Source organism: Grammomys surdaster, unplaced genomic scaffold (genome assembly GCF_004785775.1).
Source record: "Grammomys surdaster isolate TR1022 unplaced genomic scaffold, NIH_TR_1.0 196, whole genome shotgun sequence".
NCBI classification, from domain to species: Eukaryota; Metazoa; Chordata; class Mammalia; order Rodentia; family Muridae; genus Grammomys; species Grammomys surdaster.
Genome location: NW_021604641.1, coordinates 3,473,939 through 3,491,720, shown reverse-complemented (window position 1 = coordinate 3,491,720; position 17,782 = coordinate 3,473,939). Strand labels below are relative to the sequence as shown.

General features: G+C 36.8%; 1 protein-coding gene across 1 annotated transcript in view; it reads left to right on the top strand.

Annotated features, from left to right (window-relative positions):
- Window positions 1-17,782, top strand: part of Rgs13 (regulator of G protein signaling 13) — a 30,169-nt gene that overhangs the window by 11,119 nt on the left and 1,268 nt on the right. The window contains exon 5 of the mRNA XM_028769972.1: window positions 16,698-16,864. Coding sequence (XP_028625805.1) covers window positions 16,698-16,864 — 167 coding nt within the window. The remainder of the gene's footprint in view (window positions 1-16,697; window positions 16,865-17,782) is intronic.

The window sequence follows — 17,782 nt, the reverse complement described above, 5'->3', positions numbered from 1 at the left end:
ATTCGCTACACACCTCTTTTCAATTTCCTGGCCCTCTGTATATCATCCTCATCTCCTCCCACACCTGATCCTGCCCCTCCTTTTTTCCCCTCTAGTTATGTCATTTATGAAACACACCTGACACCAATGTGGCAACTGCTCCATCCCATACTTGTACATCAACAACTCTCCTGCTATAGGCTTTTGCTCATTGTCCATTTTATCCTCACCCAATCCTGCACAGCCTTAAAACTAAAATGCAGGTTCCACCTTTTCTATAAAACGACTTAGAAATATTCTTCTGTCCTATTTTGTTAGTACATTAGTTATTCCTCTTTTAATTGTAACTAGTTGGGGCAATGAATTTATTTGCAAAGGATCTTGCTCAATAAATTGTGAAATTATTTGGAGAATAGATATTGCTTATTCATTTCACATTTCACTGAGAGACTAAAAGTATCAGGTGTACCTTGTAGGCATGTACTATTGTTCAATGAAAGATAAATAAGTAAGGTAAGATCAACATATCAAGTTATGTTTATTATGTCAATTTATGTGCCAGTGCTGAAAACCTGACAAAATGAATGGAATGAATATATAGCATAAATCTCAAGTGGGCACTTGCTTAGCTAGACTCAGTAATTTAGAGATATAGTGCCATAAGAATAAGCAAAGTTTACAAAAAAAGATGAGGGCAAGAAGGCATCATACTGTTCTTAATAAAGCCAGTGGAAACATGAAGTCAAATTAATATGAAGTTCATTTAAAAATCCTACAACACATAATCAAAAAGGTGATTTTAAAAAATAAATCACCCTACAGATAGGACTAGTCAACTAGCAAAACTAAGAAAGCAAACACTTTGTGTTCTATGGAGTAAGAATGTTTCAACTATCAAATGACACTAAAATGTATCTTCCATGCTAAGATATGCAAACTTCAATTGTTACAGAGATTAATACACAGACTCCAAGAATGTATAGATCAGAAACCCACATGGAAATGAAATGTGTTAGTCAGAGCCTCAGGAAATAATGAAAAATTAATAAAGGAAATATTTGTTGGAAAACCGTTAATTAATAGCTACATTCAACACAATGCCATTAAACCAAAGGGCTTTATAAAAATGGAAATTGGAAAGCACCAAGTTTATGCAACCCTTTATAGAAAAGACTGTTTCATTGTTTTCTTTTTTTAATTGAATATTTTATTTATTTACATTTCAGATGGTATCCCCTTTTCCCATTCTCCCCAACCCAGAAACCACTTATCCCATCCCCCCTTCTCCTGCTTCTATGAGGATGTTCCCCCACCTACCCCCCAACTCCCACCTCCCTACCCTCAAATTCCCCCACACTGGTGCATCCAGTCTTCATGGGTCCAAGGGCCTCCTCTTTCATGGAAGCACATCAAGGCCATCCTCTGCTACAAATAAGGCTGGAGTCATGGGTCTCCCCATTAGTGTTCCCAGACTGGATGGTTAGACCCTGGGAGCTCTGCTTAGTTGATATTGTTGCTTTCCCCATGGGGTTACAAACCCCTTCAGCTCCTTCAGTCCTCTCTCTAACTCCTCCATTGAGGTCCCCTTGATCAGTTCAATGATTGACTGTGAACATCTGCCTCTGTATATGTCAGGCTCTGGCAAAGCCTCTCAGGAGACAGCTATATCAGGCTCCTGTCAGCATGCACTACCTGACATCCTGATGGGAGCTGAGGAATACATTTAATCTGTGGGTATAAGCAAAAATATTTACAATGTAGATAGATAGTATGCTAGTTTAATAAAGTAGCAGTTATAGGTTCTTCTCTAAGATTCATGACTTCATTAGCCCTGGATAATTGGCTAAGTTTTCAGTACCAGGTATGATTCACTCTTATTGTGTGGGTATTAAGTTCAATTAGAAAACTATTATTGGTTATTGCCAAGATATGCATCCCACTACTGCACCCTTAGAATTATCATGCTGTACTGGTTGTTGTTGTGGTACTGTTGGATGCATCCCTCCTATGAAAGCTTACATGATACCTTCTTGTACCATGAAAGCTGGTCCTCAGGGAGATCCTGTGTCTGTGGTTCATGCTGTCTTCAGCAATGGGAGCCTACCTTCTACCTCTGGGAGCAAACTAATTTTTAAAAGATAACAATAGAAGGTATTTGCTGATATGTCTTGTTTTATACAAATAAAAAGACCACTTTGATGGCTCAAACAATTCTACCAAATATGTGGAGGACGACATGAGGATGATATGAAGTAAGTATATATACACTGAGCCCATGTATTTCACTTAAACAGAGGAGACAAGGGACAAGAACACAAATGAATGCATAATTCCATAAAGTGGTAACTGCTTTGAAAAAATAAAATCAAGTGATGTGGAGAGAAGGTTCAAGACTACAATAATTCAAATGAGAATTTTTGACAAGAAAAAAAAAACATGTCAGAAGGAGTAGAACTGCCAGAATCTCTGAGAGAGAATAAAACTGTCAGAAGGAATAAGATTTGAATAAAGTGATGAGTCATAATAAGTAGACATCTGTGCCTTTGGATATGTGCCTTTGGATATGAACCCAAGGAAAACATGTCAGAAAGATCCAAAGAATGTGAGAATCGTGTCTGCAAATAATGGAAAGACATTTTAATACTTAATCTGCCTAAGGCCTTGTGAGACCATGTGAATGAACTTACCCTGAATATTAACCAAAAACTTTTGCAAGAAGTCAATATATGTTCAAACGATCCCCCAGCTTTTTCTGAAGAAAAAATGAAGGGAAACTAATGCAATAAGCCAGTCTAAGACCAGAACTCAGGAGAAAAGACAAACTTGGAAATAATGGGCATCAAGAGCCAAGGATTATTAGAAGAGTTAAGATAAAAAGGAAAGAAAAAGATATGGTGCTTGGGAATAAGGTGATATTCCACAATTTGAAAAGAAGAACAAGGGGATACAAAGAAACATCAGATAAATTAAAGATGAACAAAAATAGTGTGTTGCTATGGAAGCCAAATGATACAGTTCTTTCAAGGAAAGTGTCATGAGCTGTGTTGAAGACTGAAAAGAAATCAGGTTATAGTAGAGCCCATTTTGATATCTAAACAGAAGCATTTACAGTGGCATAATGGAAGCAAGGTAGAATATATAAAGTAATTTACATAAGTTTTGATGTAAAAATAAGAAGATAAAAGGACAGAGAAGGATGCTGACTAGCAAATCTTTATTCTTTCCTCTGTAACAAACTATTCTACAGTCAAACTGTCAAAATTAGAAAAAGCAAATTCCATAAATTACAAGAGACTGGCTCTAAAGATCAATGGTAGAGCCTTGGCATATCATACATGAGTCTGTAAATATAATTCCAAGCACCATTTGTATGTGTGTGTATATGGATGCATACAAATATGTATATATATAAGTATATAAGCATGCATGAGTATGCATGTTCATGTGTGTACGTATATATGTATGTGTGCTAATTGTGTTTGTTTGTAAGCAAGTAAATAAATAAACAGTTCTTTCCTAAAAGCATCAAGAGAAAAGCAGCAAGTCACGTAAAAAGAATTCTCAACAGATTAATAGCAGATCTATCAGTAGTTATCTTACAAACAAGAAGAAGATGGCATTATATAATCAAAGCTGTAAAAGAGAAATTTCAACCAAAATTATTATACCCAGAAAAGCTATCCTCCAAGGATGAAAGAGAAGTAAAAACATTCCTAAAGAAAACAAAAACTCAAGAAATTTGACAGCATTTTATCAGCTCTACAAGAGATGCCCAGGAGAGAAGTTTATAGAAACTGAAGGATGACTACCAACATAAAAATGGACAAAACTACAAAAATTTCACAAAATAGTGCAAAAATGTGAAGGTGAAAGAGGAATCTAACTTTGTTGGTACAAAGAAATCACCAAGCCACAATATGAACAAGAGAGGAAGAAACAAAAATGGATACATAAAACCAGAAAACAATGACAGTACTGTCTTTATTCATCATTAATAATGGTAAATATTGCACCAGCAGTTATTTTTTTCTGGTTCTTTTTGAGGCAGCAGTGGGGGAAGAGTACTGGTGGAGATAACACTTGGTCTTATGAGATATTTAGGGTTGCTGTATAAAACATTTACTTTTCTTAAGTCTAAGTCACTTTGCTGCAGTAACTAAACTGCCTGCCTGAGTTCTGAGGCAAGAAAACTTAAAGTATCTCATCATAAATAAAACAGCAGGAGACTAAGTATCTTTTGTTCAGTCTCTACTGGAATTGGGCAGCTCCAACTTTCAGCCTACTAGTTGAAGTCTCAGGGCAAAATGGGAGGGGGGGACACTTTGAAAAATGATTTTAGCATTTATTTCTAAGTTTTAAAAAGTTTTCTATGAAAGCTCTCAAAGAAAAAGAGGGAAAGGGCTTACAGGGGAATGAGAGGATAAAAAAGGAAAAGATAAACCAAGAAAGGGAGGGATGAGTAGTGTTAAGAAAAGGGGGATAAGGAGAATGCTCTCCTCTCTTTGTCCTCAGCACTTGCACAACTTTCAGAATACATGATCACATGGTAAAAAGTTCATCACAAGTCTACACATAAATTCAAATCATAAATCTAATAAGAAATTTACAACAGAGAGTGTTTACTTGTATATCCCTTAGGAGTAATCATCTGGCTAAACATTCTGTCATAGCTCTACAGGTTGATGGAGAGTTTAAAAACATAACTTCTGTGATTAAGTAATTAGTGAAGTTTTGCATAGACACACCCAGTCAATAATTTATCTTCTGTCCTTGTACCTATAGTAAATCTTTAGTTCACTTTTTATGGTATGTGATTAATGGTTTTACAACCTCTTAGAAAGCGCTGAGTAGTAGATGCCTGCTAGCTATCTCAGAAGCAATTAATTCATGACATTTGAAGACTGGCAGAGTTCTCATTGCAGTTTTGATTATCAGAGAGAACCTAATAGCAGTTACACTACAAAAGAGCTTAATAATTACTAATATAATTTTAGGAATTCTTATAAGATCATCATTAAGAATTAAGAAATCATCTATTTGTCTATAAAACATCACTACAAGACAGTACATCTTTGTTGTTCTGCAGAGATCTGATCAAAAGTGTGGGCTAATACATATATATATATATATACATATATATGCTCCCAAATAATACATGTCTGAAGTGATAAATATGTCAATTATTCTAATCCAATCATTACATTCTATATACATAAGCTAAAACATCATATGTGTTCAACATACTAAGAACTGTCACTATTTGTCAGTTTAAAAACATAGACTCTCAAGAATATATATATATATACATATATATATATATGTATATATATATATGTGTGTGTGTGTGTGTGTGTGTGTGTATTTGTATATATATATATTTGTCCCTGTATTTTTCTTTTAGATAGAAACAATTTGGGGGTGAAAATATTTGAAGGTGGGTTGGTGTCTGCATCCCTCCACTGGGGACTCTGTCTAACTACTGGAGGAGGTCTCTTCAAGTTCCATCTCCCCACTGTTGGGCACTTGAAATAAGGTTACCCACATTGAGTCCTGGGAGCCTCCCCAACCCCAGGACTCTGGGACACACACACACACATACACACACACACACACACATACACACACACACATATGGGCAGAAACAGTGGCAAACACTTGTAGTTCCAAGCATGCCTATAGAAAAATGGAAAATGGAGACAGAAGGATCCTTCAAACCTTGGGGGACATAAAAGATCCTACCTCAAACACATTGGAAAGTAAGGCTTGACACCCTAGATTGTCCTCTGACTTCCACTTGACATGTTTAATCCAGCACTCACTCACACGCATACAACACACAGCAAGAATTTTAAAATAAAATTAGTCAGAACCACACAAATACTATATGTTCTCCTTTACATGTGTAATCTAAAGTGTTATTCTCAAAGCAGTAGAGAATACAATTTGGTCTCCAACTTCTGAGAAGTGTATGAGAGAATGACGAGCAGAGAAAAAATGAAGAAGGGGCACAAAGGGGTGATTTGATGAGAATAGCTTCTAAAGCAACACATTAGGATAACTATGTGTGAAGGCAAATAATTTAACATTTCAAAATAGGTAGGAGAAAAGGTTTTTGAGTGCTCCCAAATAATACATGTCTGAAGTGATAAATATGTCAATTATTCTAATCCAATCATTACATACTGTATATATAAGCTAAAACATCACATGTGTGCAACATACTAAGAACTGTCACTATTTGTCAGTTTAAAAACATAGACTCTCAAGAAAAACAGAAAAGAGAATTTATAGAAACACTTCAGTTAGTAAATTGCCTTGCAAGCATGAAGACCTGAGTTCAATCCACAGAGCCTCCATTTTAAAATAAGGAAAATGCCTGGGCATAGTTGTGCATACTTACAATCCCAGTTTAGGAAAACTAAAGACAGGTAGAGTGCTGGAGCCTGTGGGCAACCCAGCCTAGCCTACTTTGCCAGTTCCCAACATGCAAGTATGCGCATACACACACACACACACACACACACACACACACGCACGCACGCACACACGCACACACATACACAAATGCAAATAACAGAGATGGGAAAGAAATATATGGTCAGGAGCAGGAAGAAGGTGTGGGAAACACAGCTTATAGTGTCCAATGATGACAGCTAACAGTGAGGATGACAGGGAGGAGAGGGGATAATGGGGTAAAAGCAACTAGGAAATGTAAAGTACTAAAGGAAGCAAAGGTGGAAGAGAACCTGGAAAAACTTTAGCCAGTACAAAAGTAGCCAAAGTAACTCTCTGGGAAAATTCTAGGGCTATAATATCAGAGAAATAGCAGGTGACAACTGTACATTGTTGAGTGATCATTAAAATGATTGCAGAGATCATTTTAACTCAGAAAGCACAGCTGTGGACTTTCCTGTGTCCTGCTCAGCTGCCCAGCACTGATACTCTGGATAGGCAGGCATTCTGAATAAGAGCTAGGATTAAACCTTTACTTTGGGTCAAAATTATACTTAAATGTACTTTATACTCTCCCTTCTAATGTATCATAATTACAGGTAGATAATCTTTTTAAAATACTGAAATAAACAATGTAGGATTGGTAAGCTGCTCAAGGCAATGAAATCTCTCCCTACTGATAAACCATCAGGCTGGTGGAGCATCTTTATTGACATAATGGCACAGAGCTGACATGAGAAGTAACTGGTGGATTTTGTTGCTCCCTCTGTGCATTATCTCAGCTCTCTGCATCTGTGAGAGATTTCCTGCCTCCCACTCAGGATTGGCAGCTTCCCACACTACCATTTATCCTAATGTCTGCTAACCATTGCTGTTGCCATGGTTACCTTCATCACACCTTATATTACTATACAACTTTGCCTCAGCCTTTTCCATTTAGCACTTTTTGTCTTCTCCAATTTCTCATGCACTTTTTCACCTGTCAAAGTGAGAAAAGAAATGGCCTTTTATAGACATTGCTGTTCAGCCAGCACTTTCTTCCCCACTGTCAGAAGATGAAAAGCAATGGTATACTATTATAATCCCCACGTCTTCAGTACCTCCTGCACAGGGAATGTCTAGAGCCTACTTTACTTTTTAAGGTGTATATGAGGGTCTATAAAAATGTAAAATCCTGAAGGATACAGAAGCATAGATTATAAAATATTTTACCCACCAGCACATGAATAGGAACTCTATATACAGTAGTTAATAACTTGCAGTCCTGGTTCTTCTAGCTTCTCAGTTGAATGCGAGGAAATCAATAAATAGAACATAATATACTTATTGGAATTATAGATTCTCTTTGTATTAGGTGTGTTTGTCAACTAACAGAATATTTCTGCAACCATGAGAATTCAGAGAACTTTTCCCAGAGCTGTGATCTATAAACTAAGTCTTAGTTGGAGAATAAAGTGCAACATTGGAAAGAAACTATATAAATGAGTGACAAGCCACATAACTATGAAGTGTGTTTAGAGAAGTTCATCTGAACATGTCTCAGACACTACATTTACGAGTGACTAACATAGGTGGGAGGGTAGCGTATGGTGTTGGGTAAGCCCGGCTATTACAGTCAAAAGCTCTAGCCTTTATCGTTTGAGTCATGGGATGATATTGGTAGGGTATAACAACATGATTAATTTAAAAAAAACTTTTTCTTCTAATAACATTCTCAATGGAGCATTTGGTAAACGGACTGAAGCTTTATTTAAGATGGTTACACATGTTCCTCAAAATATTGTCCAAATAACAGAAGATAATACAACAGTGTAATAGTATCTTTAACATTTCTAGAGAATAGAAAAGAAAGCACTCTAATTACAAAACGGAAATTTTAATAAAAACAGAAGATGTGCTATAAAAGATTGTAGAAATTCTAGTAGAATTATAAACTTTAGTGTACCCAGTGATGTGGACTGAGAGTACAAGAATTTAAAATTAGTTTGCACATATTTTAGCATGTATATGTTCAGCGTGGCCACATCTCACCTGCCAGATTTAAAGCATGATTAAGACTTGTCTTATGCAGAAAGCACAAAATTGGAAAGATAGGACACTATTCTGACTCAGTTCAAAAAATTTCATATGTTCCTTCACCATCAAGGTAACTTTCACATGTCTCTTTGTGTGCACAGACATACTAATCTCAGTACTTTTTAAAGAGCAATATAGAGATTATTAAAGGTACCACCCACATTTTTAAAGGAAAATGCATATGCAACATATGACACAAACTTATTTTCTTATCCTCTCAAATAGTTAGTCCTGGCCTTTCTTTCATTCACTCTTTTAAGCAGCATCAAGTCTCCTGAGTTCATTTCAAACTTCAAAATAGGCTATTTGTAGCACTACTGCCTAATTTAGGAAAAACATCTCACCTTGTAATTCACTTCTGGTATGAATCACCAGAACTATAAACTAAGCAAATTGATTTTCCATTTAACATTTACTAAGATTCCTGAAATTTTTTGCACAGATGTTATTCTAGCTGCTTGCTTAAGTAGCTAGGTAGCATTCTGGGACAAAAATTTACCTGTTTTACACAGATGTCTGTAAAAAAATAAAATAAAATAAAAACAAATATGTAGGCATAGTCATTTTGCACACTAGCATGTCTGAAATAGTTTATGAGTTCCAGTAGTCTAGGTCAGCTTTTGCAAAATTATGATGAAACAATAAATATCACTAAAATCCTACTTGATTATAATAAAGAAGTTTGTCCTCTCATTCACAATATATTGCAACTGAGGTAGGAGAGTTGCAACTCTGTTCCATGCCTTAATTATGGCATTGGGCTAAAAGAGTAGCTTTCTTCTAGATTTATTCACCTTGTGACAAAGGGAAGAAATGAGACACCTGAGGGTAAAAGACTTCTGCTTCCACCTTAAAATGCACTTTTGCATAACTTTCACTGACCCGTGAGAATGCAGAGGCAGTATAGAGGTGAGTGGGACAAGGGAATGTGGACCTCTTAAAAGAGCAGGACTGAAAATAAACCTGTGCAGGAAAACAAAACAAAAAACAAAAACTGTGAAATCATTAAAATGAGAGATTAAGTCCATTTCTTTCCTGAATCACAGACAAAATCAGATAATAGGTATTTTCTCCTGGAGCAAAAAGGTAGCAGCGATAGCCATTTCCTATACTGTAGAGAGAAAGAATTAAATACATTTAGAAGAACGATGAGAAGGCCACATTGGGGATAACCAGCCTCCTACATCTCGGCGTATTTCATGTTTCTGAATTTCACACTGATGAGTTATTTTGTGTTATAAATTACTAGTTATCAAAAAATGTGTGGCTTTCACTCATACACTTTCTCCTTTAATTAAAATTCTTTGTATATTGATGATAATCGACCTTGATTAAGCAGAATAAATTAATGAAGTTAAATCGGTCCTTATTAAAAAGAGAAAGAAAGAAAGAAAAGAATAGTAGGTCTACTATAGTAACTACCCGTACTCAGTACATTGCATCTACCACCTATAGAATACTGCCATTTGGGAAATACAAAAAAAAATCAATTCAGAAAAAGTTTCATTAGCAAGCATATGGCTATGTCAGGAGTTATAAAACCATTAGTTCAGCCAAAGAGAAAAAGGTATTTGTTCATCTCTCATAAAAGGGACGCTAAAGAAAGCAGAGATAGGTACAGGTAGATTGTGGAGTAAGAATTTAGAAACATTTTAGTACAAATTCAAGATTAAAAATAAATACACATTTAAATGTAATATAAAACCTAACATTGGCTTCCAGACTATATTCTCACCTCAGTCAACTACCTGTCCAACTGGTCAGAAATCATCTCATTCAACGACCTATGAACTTTACCAATATCTATTTTCTGATTTATAGCTTATTTCTCTATTTCGAAGTCCTGGTTTCCTATTCCTATTTAAGTCCTCAGTCAACATTCTTCTAAGTACCAATTATATAAATTTACTCATGTTAATAAGACTTTATTTCAATGCATGCTGAGAATTTGGAGCTTTCAAATTTTCTTATTAAAGAAGTAATGACTGTTTGTTTTATTTTTTACTTTGCCCACATCTTTAGCTGTTTCTCTAACATGCATTAATAACCATAACTGTGTTTTTCAGCTCCTAATTTTCAATGCTGATGGTGAGGCATGACTATCATTAAGTCATTTCAGTGGGAAAACAAACTTCTTATTTGAACTATGTTACAATATATTTCCCATTGGGTAGTAATGTCTAACTATGTCACTTCCTAGGTAACATATTTATGCACACTGTGCCCTCATATGATTTGTACTGTTAGCCAAGATGAAGTTTCTTTCAAACTTCTTCCATTTATTGTACTACAGCCTGCAACTGCCCACATAACAGTGAGCCGTGCTCTAGGTCTCTGTGTCCCATCCTACATTTGCAGATTACCAACTTCCCTCAAACCTGATAGTTTCATAAACGGTACCTACCTCTATCTGTTTATTTTCCCTGAATATAAAATGTTGTCTTTCTTCTTATTTCACTGCTGATATAATCAGTGAAAATCAACGAAGCATGTAGCTTGATTTTCTTTTCTTTTCTATTTTTTATTTTATTTGACTTTGGCAATTACTGGAGGTAACCCCAACCTACTCTTCTAACTGCTGGCCTGGTTACTACTCTAGCATTGTACCCCAGATTCTTGCTCTTTTTCCTGGCCATGTGCTCATCATTCATTTCTTTTCTTAGTGGATGCCTCTCTCCTTTCCTTCCTCCCTCCTTCTCCTCCTGATCTCTCCCCCAACCAGGTCACTCCAAACCCACCTACCTCTAATCCTCCAGTAACTGGCTGTAGTCAACTTTATTTAACCAATAGTTTTAAATCAGGAACAAGGTTTGTAGAACAAAAGCCCACAAACAAGGGAAGTCACTCTTAGGCCCAGATCTTCTGGTACAGAAATTAACATTACAGTACATAACAACAGAACAAACCTCAATACCCATATATGTTTTAAAGAAGAAAGGCAAGATCTTTTCTTCCAAAATGTTATCTTTTCCAAAACATGCATTTCACAGAATCCAATACAACTTCCTATGACATAAAGGCAATGAGAATGCATATGCATGGGTCTGGGCCCGAGCATAGAGCAGGTCACAGGCGGCAGCTGTGTACCCAACCCCAGAAAACCTAGAGAAAGAGGGACTCCCAGGAGCTTTAACTCAGGCAGCATCCCAGGTAAAAATGAATCACCCGTGATGTCTGCTATTAGAAGTTCTAATCCAGATGCTGGCCTCCGAACTTGTACCACTCAGACCTTTGAAGGGCCACTGACAAGAACTTCAAACAGCTAGAGATTGACATCACTAATCTGAAGAAATCCCTCGTTTTGCTGCCTGAAGAGACCTCCTAAAATCTCAAAGGTCCTTATTGGACTTGATTTACTCTATTACAATAGAAAAGGCTGTGTAAAGTTCTTCACTGTGTACAACCCTTAAAGAAGAAGGTTGCCTTTACATAGACAAGACAAGGAGGGTTAAAGAGAGCATGAAATAAGTCAGTGAAGGCCCTAAGAAAAATCAGAGAGAGAAAGAGACAGATGAATGTTGGTACAAGAATTGGTTTTCAGCCTCTCCAAGGTTGTCAACCCTATGTCCTCCCATCTTGGGACCATTATTTGGGTTCTTTTTGCTTTTTTCTGCTGGTCCCTGGCCCTCAAATAGGCAGACTAACTCTGTGATACAACAGATAAATAATTTGGTAGCAAAACCTACTCAGATACATTATCATAAGTTAGCTATGGAGGACCATGAGACTCAAGATGAAGTTGTTACTTTATACAGGATGTTCCCAAAACCCATCTCCACCCAACCTAAAAGGGGGGACTTCTGCCCCTAGACCAAGCAGAGAGGGACCACCCAGAACCCCCTCTGACAGGCGATCTGAATTCTTGCTTAGACTGCAAGGCTAAGCACTGCAAGGGAATATAAATAAAAGATAAAAATATCTCTCTGGGTTCCCTGAGGGACAAGCCTGACTGCATAGGGGTTGATGTCAAAAGTATCCCCTCTCCAGGAAAAAGACATCAGGATGGGTATGGCCCTCATGCCTCACTGGACAACGACAGGGGGACTGGAGCCATTACAAGGTCCCCTTCAAATACTGGAGGTCAGACCTCTATCCCTGCCTTCGCAAGATTAGAATTGCCACAACCCTTCTATACTTAGAGAAGGGAGGAGATGTCAGGGGCAGCCCTGCTTACACATTGAAGGCCTAAAATCAGCCATAGGCCTAAAATCAGCAATCGGGCTGTCATACATGTATACTAACACCAAGTCTTGGGTCTCAGTGGAAAAAACATTGAAACAGATGGCTATAAGCTAATGTCAACAGGCAGCTTTGGTGGAAATTTACAAGCCTGAGTAGTCATAGACCTTGTAAATAGGTAGCTTTGGCAGACAATACCAACTTAGATAAGGACAAGCAAGTCATAGGCAGAGTCATAGTGACTTGTCCCCTGAACCTTCACCCAGCCGATACCCGGTTCTGAAGATATCTGTATTCCCCCTGAACACCCACACTCCAGTGTCATTCCCTTCCCCACATCCTGCCTTTCTGTGTTTATAACCCCTGTGTGAATGAATTATGACTTGAGAAAAAATAAATTATAAAAAAAACAACAAAAAAAGAAAAGAAATAGTGATCACAGGAGTGATTACAGGACTCTGTTTATTGTCCTGTGTGTTCTTTGACTATCTGGGTTTATTGTCTTGCTTGTTCCTTGACTATGTGCATCTATTGTATTGCTAGTTCCTCAACCTAGAACTGACCTTAATACTTGCATGTAATTAAAATGGTATAAAAGCAAAAAAGGAGGGGGAGGGATAGGATAGGGGATTAATGGGTGGAGGAGAATGGGAAAGGGGGATAACATCTGAAATGTAAATAAATAAAATATTGAATAAAAAAGAAAAGACAAAAAATGTAGTGCAGCAAGAAGAAATATGATTGCTTTAAAAACATAAAGTGTTCCTCTCAAAAGTCAGTAAAAACTTGTTAAGCTTGGATATTTATATAAAATTAGTATGATGTAATTTAATTTCTGGAAAGTATATAACCTCTAGCTATAAAGATTCCATATCAAGCAGGAAATGAATGTTCATGAGAGAAGTTAGCCTAGGCTACTTGGTTTGTGTTGGAGATGAATTCACTGTATTCTCCTGACTCTATCTGTCAATTATTAAAGTTATAGGCCCACACCATACCTGCTTTACTCAATGCTGAGGATGGAACTGTGAGTTTTCTGAATGGATAGCAAACACTCTACGAACTAACCTCGTATTTCCATCCTAACCATTCTCTCAGTAAACGAGGAACTTCCTATCTCCCTAACAAACGGTAATGGGAGTAGAATTGAATGGCTGATGACCAGGAAAGAGGATCTTTTGATTGTTATTGTTACTTATTCATTTCTGTTTTGTTTTGCTTGTTTGGATTGGTTTCAGTGCTGCCTTTTAATAGTATATAAGATAGTTTATAAAATAAGTATAAAGCCTATGATTAATGACTTTCTAACCTCTAACTTCTTCTCAACATTTCTGTCTGAAGATACAGCCACATTTTTTATTGTCATGCATTGTATTCAGAGAAAAGGTCTTTGCTTGTTCGACCTTTATTTGTGCTGCAAATGGACCCTGAACTGAGTGCACAATATGTATGTAGGCTCTTAGGGAAACCAATAGAGCCTTCGGTAGTTTGGTAGATCGTTACTTCAATCTATTGGTTAAGTGTTTATCCTCAAAAGCACTGTGGCACTAATCTATCATGTTTTCTTAACACTAAACATCATCATTTCTAAATTCATACCATCTAGATTGTTCGCATAGTGTCCAACAGTTGATCAGTATCATAAAGTATTCTAGAGCTTCATGTCTATGTTTAACTTGCCAGATGTCATTTGAAGTGCTAAATAGCATTGTATTGCTGTTTCTCTTTACATAAATATCATTTTTCTGTTCATTCACTTAGTATTAAATTATCAGTTTCTGAAGTTTTACAAGAGTAATGATACCTATGATTACAGAGACAATGAAACATTTCAATATTTTTAACATGGAATGTTTTTAAATAATGTCAAATTCATTCATTAGTGGGGAAATAATAAATTTGATTAGAAACACAGGAAAAAAAAGAGAATGCATATGCATAACTGATTGTCCTAATCTCTACAATGGTGTTAGGAGTTGGGTTTCTTTCTTTACACATACGTGTTTTAAAGAAGAAAGGCAAGGTCTTTTTTCCCAGAACATCCTGTATTTTTTCATATTCAACTGAATTTAGTTAACTCTGCTATGGATGTGGTTTGTTCTAGTAAGGGAACACTGTTCTCTTTTTACTTTCGTATACTTTTACATATGCATTTCACAAAGTACAATACAATTTCCTATGGCATATGTACAATGACACTGCATATGTGTCTATTCTAATCTCTTCAATGATATTAGGATTATTACTTTTGTGTACTTTGACATATGTAGTTCAAAGAATGCAATACAATTTCCTATGGCCTGCTTGCAATGAACATGCATATGTGTAACTGTCCTGATCTCTTCAGTGGTGTTAGGGTTAGAGTTAGGGTTAGTTTTTTATCTGTGTGTGTGCGTGTGTGTGTGTGTGTTAACTATTTAATTTCTATTTTACTTATTCACTTTACATTCCACTCACTGTACCCCTCCAAGTCACCCCCTTCCCACTATCCCTCCCCTATCCCTCCTTTTCTTCTGAGCAGATGGACCCCACACCAAGAACCCCCAACCTTGTCACTTCAAGTCTCTGACAGTCTAGGAGCTTCCTCTCCCACTGAGGCCAGACAAGGCAGCCCAGCTAGAAAACCATATCCCATGTACAGGCAAAAGCTTTTTGGATAGTCCATATTCCGTTTGTTCCAGACCCACATGAAGATCAAGTAGCTTGATTTTCTAATCCTAAGAAATTGATCTAATAATGTCTTCCATGAAGATGCACGAAAATATGACTTTATTCATCACTTCTATCCCATTTGAGTATCACTATTTCCCGTGACAGCTAATGATACTAATCAATATTTTTGTTAGCAAAATTCTAAACTTTAGAATATATTGGGCACTTATGGCACAATCTATGGTTAACAATTTCATGAACAAGTACTGACCTCAAAGCTCATCAACTTCCAAATATTAAATGATGCAGCGAGTGTTTGTTAAAGAAAAAATTACACTGTCAATCTGTAAATGGTCTCATATTCAGTCTGAATAAACATAATTCTATTAACATTGATTGAAATTTGCTTCATCATTTTAGCATTTAGCAATTAAATGTCTCATATGTACCCAAAGACTTCACAGTCACCAAAAGGAGTTTAGTGTCAGTCTCACTGTATTCATCTCAAACCTTGATGCTAGATGGTCCCCGGGATGATGAGTAATAAGCTGAACTTATGAAAGCATGACTAATCTATGAGCATAAGCTCCTGCAAATTGGAGTCAGAATAAAAATCCTCCCATTCTGAACTCATCCTCTCACCCCAGGAGCTGTTCAAGACCAGAACTGAAGATAACCATCTAAGCACCAAGTGACATCTCATGGTTATGTTCAACACAACACATTGCCCTGTGTTAGGTTCTGAGAAGATGTTCAACATCCCTCTGGATTCCATTCCTTACTTGGTCCCTATTTCTGGCTTGAACCATAAACTACAAATATGATGTTCAATTCTTCATCTTCCTGTTCTCCTGCTGATTGGACATTGAGAAACACTCCAGACATCTCTAGCTCATCAAAGTATCACTCATACATAGCTTGGATAGTTTCCTCCCAACTCTGACTTGCCAAATTGTTAACCTAGTTCTTACCTATCACTTTATTGTGAGGTCTTAAATATTTTATATAATTTTATGAGGAGAGTTTTGTCTGCCTATGTAGCTTAAGTCATTTGTGTGTGTTCTTATGATATCTCATGACCATTCCATCATAGGCACATCTAAAATGACAAACATTTTCCACTGAGTGACTCAGAACAAAGGGGTAACTTCACCAACTAGTGGCATCCTTGAACATAATTCAGGTATATTGAGACCTGAGTGTGTGTGTGTGTGTGTGATAAAGTTATACTTAGAAGATATCCACTTGTTCTGCATCTCTAGATCTCTTCTTTGGGCTTCTGTATTAAACTGCATGAATTGTTATTTAAATTCTAATGGTAACTCATGAAAATAATCACATTTTTATTCTACTTTTAGATGGCCCAATAGTGTACACAGCATATTTAAAATTGGAGCACAGTGATGAGAACATTAAATTCTGGATGGCATGTGAAACCTACAAGAAAATTGCTTCACAGAGGGGCAGAATTTCTAGGGCAAAAAAGCTTTACAATATCTACATCCAGCCACAGTCTCCTAGAGAGGTAACAATGGGACATGGCAGTTGGGGCATCTCTTGGAAGACACTAATAAATTGAGGACCATTACACGCCAGTCATATTCCATCCCAACATCTCCTTAAAACTGTATAAATTAAGAAGTACTAATCTTATTTTTCAGTCACAAAAAAAATATTAATTAGATAACTTAATGAATTCCCCCTGTGTGGTAGAGTCATTAAGTAGTAACTATAGAATTTGAAGGTGAGCTGTTTGATCCCAAATCCTCTACCCATTAGCCTATCTTAATGTCCAGCACAGTTAAAAGGGGCAAAGGGATTGTTGGAAGAATTCTCTGGCATCATAAACTTGAAATGCTATGAATGAGCACTCTAGCGAGAGTGGTCCTCTGAGCCATTTCGTGTTAGCATAATCCAACGACCCCAGCTGACATCCAAGTTGCCATTACTACTCTCACACTGCCTAAGCCTGAGGCTCCTGACAGAGATACAAACAAAACTTACAATTCATGTTAAATCCAAGGGTGGAGGATAGCATAGGAGCTATCTATTGTTCAGCATAACCATGTATTATTCAGTGATTCCCACAAACCCTTCTAGAAAAATTTAGTTTTCTGAGCTAACCATTTCCATTTCTTCAGTTCTCCTCACTTGTTTCCCATTTCAGGACTTGGCTGGCTAACACAGCATTTATGACTACTAAGAAACATAAAGTTTAAAGCAGCCACCAACTTCCTTTTTTTTTCTTTAAAAAAGAGCCCTCCAGTTCATAGACTTCCATGTTTGCAGACTACCACTAGCAAACCACTGGTATGTCCCAAAGAAGCAGTGGTTTGTAGAGCCACAGACTTCATGCTTTCATTCTACCCCTGAGTGCTAATGGTGGATTTTTACTTGAGAGAGAGAGAGAGAGAGAGAGAGAGAGAGAGAGAGAGAGAGAGAG